At 44.5% G+C, this 10,742-nt stretch overlaps 1 protein-coding gene across 4 annotated transcripts in view; it reads right to left on the bottom strand.

Moving 5' to 3' along the window:
* Window positions 1-1,260: 1,260 nt before the first annotated feature.
* Window positions 1,261-10,742, bottom strand: part of MTA1 (metastasis associated 1) — an 83,923-nt gene continuing 74,441 nt past the window's right edge. For 2 of the 4 annotated variants that reach the window (XM_065841682.2, XM_065841683.2), the window contains 3 exons: window positions 9,770-9,801; window positions 6,784-6,935; window positions 1,261-2,985 (listed from right to left, as the gene is read on the bottom strand). In XM_065841682.2, the coding sequence (XP_065697754.1) occupies window positions 2,847-2,985; window positions 6,784-6,935; window positions 9,770-9,801 (323 nt within the window). In that variant the 3' untranslated portion in view covers window positions 1,261-2,846. Of the gene's footprint in view, window positions 2,986-6,782; window positions 6,936-9,769; window positions 9,802-10,742 lie in introns of those variants that run through there. The other 2 variants (XM_065841685.2, XM_071810271.1) reach the window with 2 other exon arrangements.

Below are 10,742 nucleotides of genomic sequence, written 5' to 3'. Positions count from 1 at the left end.
ACGAACATAAACCAGTGAACCACAAAGGAGCGAGTCTGCTACCGCACACCGAAAAGACGGCATCCGTGTGAAAGGACATGCGAGGGATCCTTCAAAGTCAGGGCAGCACAGGATTTTCCCTCTCCTTGCCTGGACGCACTCCCAGAGCAATCTTTGGAGCCGCTCCAAGAAAGCTTTTAAGTGGCTGGAAACTGCAGGGCTGGCACCCCCAGGTGGTTACTGAGCTCCTGGTGCAGCCTAAACAGTTTCTGAGTCTCAGCAAGAGCTGGATGGAGCGCATTGTCCCCAGTGTGCAGGGACCTCAGAGCTGCCCCAGAGCCCAGGCAGAGCTCATCCCTCTGCTACAGCTGAGGCAGCAGCTCCAAATCCCACTGCGGAGGGGCTGAGGCCAATTTGGACACAGATTTTTTCCATGTGATCTCTTTAGATTTCATTTTGCAACAGGAAGGAATCCCTAGGAGACCTTCCCTGTGTTACAAAACTTTCTTGCAGTCAGCAGTATTTCTTATGCACATGGGGGTTAGTACCACAGGTTGATGGAGGAGCAGTAAAACTGCCAGTGGTCTTTGGTGCAGTCCCGCACCACTGCACACAGCCTGGAGGGTTTCTGTGTAGTGAACCTGGTGCCCTTCCTATGCAGCATGTCCTTCAGGAATGGCTGTCCCCTCTGGCCTTTAAGTTATGGGTAAGAAAAGTTGACCAGCAGCATTGGATACACTTACAACACCTGCTAAATTGCACAGCTACTCACAGCACAGAGTAAATCTTACCACTTCTGAGCAGCAAACAAGACCAAACATTGAGCCTGCTTTGCTCATCCCAGTAAGGAGTGAACACACAAGTGGAGAAGTACTGAAATGTCAGAAGGTTCGGCCACTCACCCCCAGGGATTTCATTCTGCCACATGCCAGAGTCATGTCCCTGTGCAGCAAGATGCAGGAGCCACCACGGACAAAAGGCTCATTCAGAGCTCTGGCGCTGCATCTGCTGCCGCAGTTAAAAGGAGGAAGAGGAGGGAGGGAGTCACAGCCTGAAGTGCTGGAAGTGTCCAAATCGTGTATGAGGGGAATCAAACTGTGAATGACTCTTGCCCTGCACAACGTAATGGCACAGGCAGCAGGGGGACGTGCCGCAGTTATGCAAACACTTGGTAGCAGAACACGCTCTGGGGTGTGAGGGCAGGAGCGCCGTGGGGTACGTACCAGCTCGATGGCTCCCCCGGCGCGGTGCGGCTATTGCAGAAGAGACAAAAAGCAGATGTTTCACAAAAGCTCACTTTCCAGGTTTATTAAGTAAAGTTAACTGAATTGTTTTCATTTTGTGGGGATTCCTTTCTGTCTAACCCAGGTGGGGGTTAGCAGAGTTGCACAGAATCACGGTTGGACTGTGATAACCCAAATACAACTTTGGCTCATCTCACCGCTGACACATATGGAATGACTTAGGGGTTATTACATGCTGTGTCTGCTTGAGGCAGGTACATGTACAGATCAGCACAAGTTGCAAATGATAGTTTACATCCTTTCAAAACAGAGCAGGGCATTCAGCAAATGCACTGCAATGAGAAGACATATGAAAAAGAAATTATACAGACTTGCAAATACATAAGAAGTTCAAGAGATGCAAGAAACCTCAAACACAAGAAATGTCAAGGAGGGAAAAAAACACTTAATTTCAGACACAATGTGTTTGAATGAAAACCCAGCTGTAATTTAAATTCCCTTCAAAATGGGAAAACATACAATAACGCAATTAAAGAGAAACCAGGTCTTGTCCTGGGAGAGGTGTGTCCAAAAACACTGATGCTCAAACAGGTTCAGAGTTCTAAGCAAAATGTCCCTGGGCATTGGTGTACTTGACTCTTGGAGCCAGAGCAAAGCAATTCATTACACTTGCTGGACTGCTGGGCCTACTGCTGGGTCTCGGTGGCACAACAGCATGTAGGATTCCAGACGTCAGAGAGAAGGCAGCACGGACACTGCTGGTTACTGGGAGAAACACCACGGGCCAGATCTCCCCGGTATTGACTAGAGTAAGGACACCTAATCCTGGCAGCCTGGCCTCCACTGCACACAACGTTAGTGTAATGTTCTGCAAGGTTCTTCAGTTCTTAGCTCACTCCTTTCTCAGCCTGAGTTGTTTCTGTCTTGTGCATGAGCACAACTGGCCGTGTGAAATGATCCAAAAATCATAAGGGACAGGACCAAAGAAAACTGGCTGAACCTGGGGCTGGCTTTCAGCTCCTGTTTCCAAATATCAGTTAAAGGTTGGAAATTTATCTACAAAAGGAATAATATAAATGAAATAAAAAATGGCACCGTCCACAAAATTTAAAAAAAAAAAAAAAGAAAAAGAGAAATCTTACAACACAGCCTCGTAAAAACGGCTTTGCAACAAGAGCTTAGTCACAAAATGAAGGGTTCTAGCTCTTCATACACTGGAAGAGGAAACAAAGCTAAAAAGTACTAGTCCACATTCTCTTAATAAGTTAAACTTACTTTCCCTCCCCCTGTCTACAAAAGGGGTAGAAGCAAAGGGGAAAAGAGACTACCAAAAATTAATTAAAAAAAAAAAAAAACAAAAAACAAAAAAACAGAAAGGAAAAAAAGAAAAGAAAGGAGAAAGAAGGAGAGAGAGCACACGCAAGAGAGAGAGCAGTCTGTGGTCAGAGGCTCAGAGCAGGGCTGAGTTCCTTTTAAGGGTCTAAAAGATGCAAAACGGTTCCTCAAAAGTTCCCTCTCTTCAACAGTTAGTTCAATGCTGTAGCCATAGAAACTCAAGTATATATTGGAGGAGAGATTCTTTCAGACAGATCCACCGTCACCCAGAGAGCCGCTCGGCGTGTGTTAATCCTCAATGATTATGGGTTCATCGTTCATGGGCTGGCGGAGCTGCACTGCCTGGATGGGCCGGAGGATAATGGGTTTGTAAGGGCGTCTGGCGGCTCGCTTGGCTTCAGAGGAGGAAAGCAGCTTGCGGATTTTCCTGCAGACAGAGGGGAGAAAGGAACCGGTTATAGAGCCCGGACGCTCAGGCATTGGAGGTTTCTCCGTTTCCCCACGCGAAAGCAGGCCTGCACACACAGAGGCTGCTCACTAATGGGATGGGCTGACACTGTTTATTTTGGCAATGTCTTCCCCGAGGAACATTTTGTTTTCTGATTTACAAACCCACCAATGAAGAGGAAATTGCATTTTCTGTTCCAGAATCCTCCCCCTGCAGAGCAGAAGGCATTTTGGCCCAGTCTCATAGGACCTGGGTCTACTGCTGTAAATGTAATACGTAAAACAGTTTTGACAGCCAGTTTCCACATCACTAATTTATTTTTATGCACGTGGACACATCGGTTGGACATGCTGCAGGCCATTTTGCGGGAATTTACAAAGCCAAGTTACAACCAAACCTCTTCTGGCAGCGTTGGCCACTTCCCCGCCTGCTAATCCATCTCTGTCAGAGCTCCCCGCTGTTCCCAGCCCCACGCAGGGGCACGCAGCTGCCTCTCCGAAATAAACCCCTCAGAGCAGCATTTGGTCTCCCATGGAGCTGCTTCAAGGCAGAGCTGCCACCGGGGAGCTCCACGATGGCCACTAACCAGTGAATCAGTCCTGGAGCTTTCCCCCACCGCTGGGAACGCTAACGGGGTGCCTCCCCCTCTTAATTCTCCCACACTGCGTGTGCCCAACCCAAAAATGGGTAATATTCACATCTTGCATTTGTTAGGAGTCCTGCCTTAACCATTTATCTTACTGCGAGAGACACGACACTGTGCTAGAGGAAGGGCAGCCAAACGGCTTTACAGTCCACAACTCAACAGGCTGACTCTAAAAGATAATTTTTACATTTTTGGTTAGTCAACATTGTTGGGGCCCAATTTTTCATTTTAAAAAGCAAAGGAAAAAAAAAAAAAAGAAGAGGGAAGAGACAAGATACATTAATAGAAGAAACTGTTCAAAGTATGCCCTCCTCCCCTCTAAAATTTACCTTCCCACCACCAGCACTGACAAAGACAAATCAACAACTTCAGCTGAAGATTTTGAATCAACTCTGGTGAGACTGGGTCTAGTTTTTTTTTTTCCCACTGAGCACAACAAGCCTGCTACACAGAGCTCACAGAGACTCGTCTTTTGTTCTCTTAGTGTCCCCATTTCTACAGAGTCTTCTAAAGCTGAAGGGGCTCAGTGGGCAGAGGAGAAGCCATGGTAGAAAAGTGGTGGTGGGGAGAAAAATAAAATCTCGATGTGATGATTTTTCCAATGATTTTCACTTAGCTGAAGTTGAGCTTCTTACAATACCCACGTGTGCTCCACTAGACACGCTGCCAGCAGAAACGCGCCTTGAAGCAGTTCTAGATTCTGATCAGGTCAGTCACTGCCTGCGCTTGCATAAATTATAAATGCCAAGTTCCTTACTGTGAGGCTTGAATTCAAAAACTTACTCCTTTCAATCGACAAACTTTTCAAGCTGTTCCCTCCAAGCTATCCAGTTTTCTAGGACCATTCTCAACAGTGCCACACAAAAAAGGGGAGGAGGGGGAGTGTAAAACTTCAGGCAAACCTACTTTCTGTGACTGAAAACATATCCTGACCCTCAGCTGGAGGATGATATGCAGATACTGCCGCTAGATTGATTGCCATGGAGCCAACACAAAGCTCAAATTGTTTCAGAGCTCACAAACAAGCCTTACATTCTTGACATTGGAACGCAGCAGATGGTTCAGGGAAAAGTTAGAGGTGAAATGCCCGACAGAAAACCCGTGCCGCTTACAATGCTACATCGCTCAGGCTTCCCTGCTTGTCAGCAGGCTGCCAAACATCGCCTTTCAGCACTCATCAGTCAGCTAAGCAGCAAGGCTGGCAGACAAAGAAGCCTGTTCTTTTTTTTTTTTTTTAATGGAAGAGATAAGGTCTTACCAAGCTGATGTCTATCTCTGTGCTATGATTTCTGTGTTAGAGCTGTGCTGGTTGCTGTGGGACTGATCTCACCCGTCTGTGTCAGTGGTTCCATACGAGCAGACGATTCTGTGCCCTTACAGTAAGCTGTTCTCACGACCAACATGGCATTTGATGAATATTCTCACTGTTCCACGCAGATCAGAGGGCAAGACCTTGTCACAGCACTGAGACATGACTACCACAGACCTGCAGTATTTCTTGTGGGTTGGATGATAAAGATGCCAAGAACTGGTTTGCAGATGCAAGATTATGAAGTAAGCCTGAGTATCTAAGGACTGAATTAGTGACTGTATATATATACCCTGCATGCACAATGGCACATGAATTTGTCAGAGCTGCACGTCTGTAACAGGATCCCAGTATATCTTTGCCAGAGCAAGATGACAACAGGAATACGGAAAACTGCTTCCCCTGATAATTAAATTCATCTCTCACTTTAGTTTCAATTATAAAAGGGATGCCACTGCTTACTTTCACAGCATCTTGCAGGAACAGCAAAGGAGAATGGAAAGATGAGGTAAAGATGTGAGCTGGTGTGAAATGCACAGTTGCATTAAACATGTCCATAGTAATAAGTCTGACAAGGAAATTAATTTCACATTTCTTCTATGTTCTAACGGGGCAGGGGGGGGGTTCCTGCGCTGAAATCTGATGATCCAATAGATCAACAGTAAGTAACTCAAACATCACCAGTCTCAATTTGTCTGTGCACTTCTTGATGAGCAAATGAATACTCAAGAGTGGCACCAAATTTAGTAGTACCAGAAGGGACAAAGTACTCAAAACTCCTGGCCTCCTTTGGTCACTCAAGGGCTCCCATGTCCATCTCGACTGGGTACTGGGGGGAAAGGCGAGTGCTTCTCTGCCTGCTGGCACAGGCCGAAGCCAGGGAGCACCTCTACTCACCCAGAGGGTTGAAAAGCAGGGCTGCGGCTCTGCCCTGACCTTCCTCGAGGTTACCCAGGAGAGAGGCATCAAGGTGTTGGAGGAAACCACACAAGAAGATGTCTCTACCTTCCTGACTGCACCTAGGAGCCATCCTCCCTAGGAGCAACACAGTACTGGGAACACCAAACAAAAGCTTTGCTTTAGGGATCAGGCCACATAGCTCCCATTGCTCTGTCTGCAGCCTGTAAACAGAGTTTCAAGTGAAACTCATGCAAAGAAAGTTTCTTTTACTACTTTTGTCCTGTGGGCAGACTAACAAGAATGACTAGCAGAAGCAGTACCACTGAAGGAGGAAGATGGACACTGCAGGGCTAAATCTCACCGCTACTGGTGGCAAGTATAAACAGTAAAGGAACGAGGCAACTCAGCCCCCGGAAACCCTGTGTGTCCCTTACAGGTTTCAGTACGCAGACACAGGAGGAGACGTTCCGAAAGGCAACACAAGAGACTTGAGAAGAGGAGGGCGTGCAGAGGTCTATGTACAGGAGGTCTGTTCCCCAGCATCAGCCCTGCACCAAGAGGCCTCCACCCTGTCCCTGAGACTCTGCGGTGGGACCTCTAAAGGCACTTATGGGTCTAAACCAAGAGGGTTCCCCACCTCAGCCTTCCTCCCCTTATTGCCCATTTCTGCCAGGAACTGCTCTGGAAGAAGAATCTGCTTTCTCTGGAATGCAAGTACATGATCAGGCACATCAGACGTGATTAGGTATGTCACAGCTTTTACCCACCTTATCGCCAGCAGTGGTGACTGTATACAGTCTGTAGCAACAGATCTGCTGAAGAGATCCTTGTCTAACCACAAAATCAGCGCTGCAGCACCCAACAAGGAACACAAACCAAAAAAGCCTCCCTTTAAATCCTCTGAAAAGACCAAGATTCATACCTGGTTTCTTCAGTGGCCATGTAAAAAACATCATCTGGTGCATCAATCCAGTTCATCCTCCTCCTTTTCACTGGAGGCATGGATCCACCACGAATTAATCGGACTTTTGTTGGGTATGATTTCCCATTGAGCAGCAAGTTTCGGCTTGGTCCCTAACGTGATATATAAAAAAATATAATTATGGACTGCAAGAAACCTGTGGTAGTGTGTGATAAGCACTCAAAGGAAAAAAGAATTCAAGTTTTTATATCAGTTGTTCAGTTTCTGTAAATATATCCCCTCTTGCTCATGACTGAACACAGAATTCACATAGAAGCAATTGTCCACAAGCAGTAGAAGTCAGGCACCTTTCAAAATGCAATAGGACAGCAATACTCCAGCGACAGAACAGATAACATATGGAAGGCATTAAGAATAATCTGGTGCTTGTGTCTGAAAGATGACATCAAGTTTGAAAGACTGAGCAGAAGACTTAGATTTCAGTTACTACCATAAATCTAGAGCAACTCTATTGATTTCAGGGAAGGAAATGTAGCTACACAGCAAATCACATATAAAAATCAGAATTTACAGTTATTCTGTGGTACCAAACTTAACCACATTCTTTTTCTTCTAAGAAGGTTAATATCTAATGATATATTAAATATGTTCTTGAAAACAAAAGTAGAACTACAAAGATTAGCAGCTTTCATCATAAAATCCTTTTAGCATTTAACACCACAGATTTTCCATATACAACACATTTGCTTTGCAAATCAACACAGGTCTAATTTTCCAGACCCACAGTAGCCCCCTTCCACTCAACTGCAAGAACATGAGCTGTTATTATTAAGAGAGGTGCAGATGCAAGGGAGCAAGGGATTAAGCTTCTCAAATGCAGCTGTCCTTGATCATTTTGGAGTCCAGTTCTGCTGCCCCTCTTCCTGCTGATCAGCACACTGAGAAATCCCACTGAAATCAGTAACACTGGACAAGTCAGGAAAGATGCACAATAAGGGCCCAGAAAATTTAATACGAATAAATTAAAGCTGGTCAGAAAACACCCCAGTAGAAATTTAGTTCTGGTATTTCAGAGGCCATCCTCTGAGGTCAGACTGTTTCCCCACATGCACCCGGGCTTCCCCGCCTGCCCACGAAATGGGAAACTGCGCAGGTATGTGAGGGACGTCTGGCCTAGGAGATCTGCCTCTAAAGGAAAGGTACATGAGGTACTCAAGTCCTTTAGGTGTCAGGTTACGGCAGCAGCTCAACCAAATGTTAACACTTTGACTTAGAAAGGGAAGACTTCAGTCCATCAACCAAGAAAAAAGCCCAACAAAACCCCGCGTCTATCTCATTTTTACCTGAAGTGAAAACAAAAAATGATCGATGACTTCTTTTTATTTTTTTGACCAGCCTTAATCAACTGTGCTAGCAAGACCTGCTTCTTGTAGAAAATTAGCTTTAAAACTAAACAAACAAAATCCCTCCTTTTAAAATCCTAATCTATTTAAAGCTGTTATATACAAGTTCAATAATGATTTAATTTCTTAGTTTCCCAGTTCCATGTTACACAAGACAACTTTAGCACCACAGCAGAACACCGAAATACTTCAAGAATTGCGTTTATATTTGAGGTTTATTACGGAAAATGTTTCAAATAAAAGGCTTTTCTGTTGTGTTAATTTTTTTCACCTCCCTCCAGATTTCTCCAAGAAAATCCTTTCATTAGTGTTGTGAAGTATATTTCCTCCACACACGCAGGAGAACAACTCTGGAGAAAGTTCTTGGAAATACCTAGAAGGGGGAGCCCTGTGCTTCCAGGTTGCCTTTATCTACATGCACAGAACAAGCTGTTTCAAACGGTACATCCTGGAATGTGGACCTGAGATTTTCAACTCAGTAGCACACTTCATCAAGCAACCAGAAATCAAGGCAGTTCAGGTGTTCTACCCTAAAACACCTAAAAAAGTGTTAGGTCATGACAGATTTCTCCCAGTGCACTGAGCTGGTTTATTCAGCAGACACAAACAAGTAGCCAGTCTCCTCAGTGACAAGAAATGAAGCTGAATTAACAGAGGAATACAATTTACCACTTCATATCAGATGCTCAGGTAACAAACAGACTAGCATGCTGAAGTTATAGCCTACCCTCACGACACTGCACACTATCCAAGAACATTATTAGATTTAAAAATGGTGGTGATCACCATTCAGTGACCATCAGTCATGCCTGCTGCTCATCCACGCTTTTCAGAGCGATTCTACTGACACTAATGCTTTGTGGCAGTTCTCCAAGTGAGACGAGCTCCACTTTATCAACACCAAAAGATCATTCCGGGGAAAACATGCTTGAAGTTCTCTCCCATAAGCCATGCATAAGGGGGAAAGAGAGGCACAGCCTTTGCACTGGCCCCTCCACACCAAAGTGAATTTCATGACAAAGCATTTTGCCAGAGACACATCAATCAGACTGGCTATTTGCTTCTGTCCTTTGATAAAACTCAGCATAATGGATGAAAGGCTAGGAATCATCTGTACTCAAATAAACAAACCATAAAAACAAGCATTCTCAGCACACAACTTGCACACCAACCTCCTAAAAAAATTGTTAAAATAAATGTTTCCAAACAAAGCCTTCCATTAGTTAAGCCTTCCTCCTTCAGTGAAACATATTCCACCTAGAAACACATCCCAGAACTTTGCTATAAACAGCCACTCAGTTTCTGTATGAGCAGAAACAAAATGTTCCATTCAAAACAGAATTCATTTTTATATATGCATGTATAGATAGATAGATTTGAGGTTTAAATTGTATTTATCCACTTCAATGTTTCACATGCCCCAAAATAATAATTTTTTTAAAACTTTTCAATTAATTGGGAAGCATGACCAGCTGCAAACAGCAAAGACGGAAGTGAACCGCTCGGGTTTAACGGGGTGTTCTATCTAGCACGGGTTAATAATTCTTCTTTTCCCTGTTTTGGTTAAATGAACATTCTCTTACCATTTGTCTGGTTTGTCCGTGGTTAGGCAGACCTAACAAACAGGAAAGAGAATAGAGCTGGTAAGACCATTGCTTTTCCAAGACAGAAAAAAAAAGTACAAAATCAAAACACACGCAGCTATGATTGCAACTGTGTTGTTTTGCTAAAACAAGAGTTGTCTACCAACCTAAATTCTCCCCTCCTTCACATGTAACTGAGGAAAGAGCTTCCTTAACAACACAGTTTGAAGAGCAGAGCCCCCAAGTTAAAAACATGTTCCACTCGCTCAGTCTTTTCTCAGTTTAAACACACATCTTTCTTCAAACTACCTCTAAAGGACATTTCCTCTTTCAGATATGAGGTTTTCCTCAAGTCTTGGGAAAAATCTAGCGTTCTGTTAGAGTTTTGGAGGAATTACTGACATCGAGAAGGAAAAAGTGGAAGGTATTATACGCTGTCAAGACAACAACAAATGAAGCCTTTCCTATCATCCTTAGGTCCCCAGGCAACTCTTCAGCTCAGACGTTAGCTACAAGCTGTTAGCAAGTAGCTTGTATCTGCTGAACCTACCACAAGTATATACTTGCACAGGCGCAGCTCCATCCGCCACAGACCATAGCAACTCCAGCTATTGCACAAAGCCCTTCCCCAGAAACACAAACAGCATCGTAAAGCACCGAACACAATGTCTTGATTTCACTCACTATACTACCATGCTGCCACAGCATATGTACTGAACTGTACATATATGAGAGCCTGCGGGACACACAAAGGTCTTGGGATAGAAGAGAATGATGCATTGCATTAAGGCAGCAGGGTATGGCACAGAATGGACTGAGACACCTAATAAACCTTTCTGTTACCATCTTTTAGTTTTCTAAGACGCATGCTCCCAAGAAATACCATTTCATTAGCATCAGTGCACCAACACGTCTTTCTTGGCCCCTTCTGGCTGAGAACCAAAATGTCAGAACACCAAATCCAGCAGGTATG

Source organism: Patagioenas fasciata, chromosome 6, assembly GCF_037038585.1.
Source record: "Patagioenas fasciata isolate bPatFas1 chromosome 6, bPatFas1.hap1, whole genome shotgun sequence".
Lineage (NCBI taxonomy): Eukaryota > Metazoa > Chordata > Aves > Columbiformes > Columbidae > Patagioenas > Patagioenas fasciata.
This window is presented reverse-complemented; position numbering and strand designations above follow the sequence as displayed.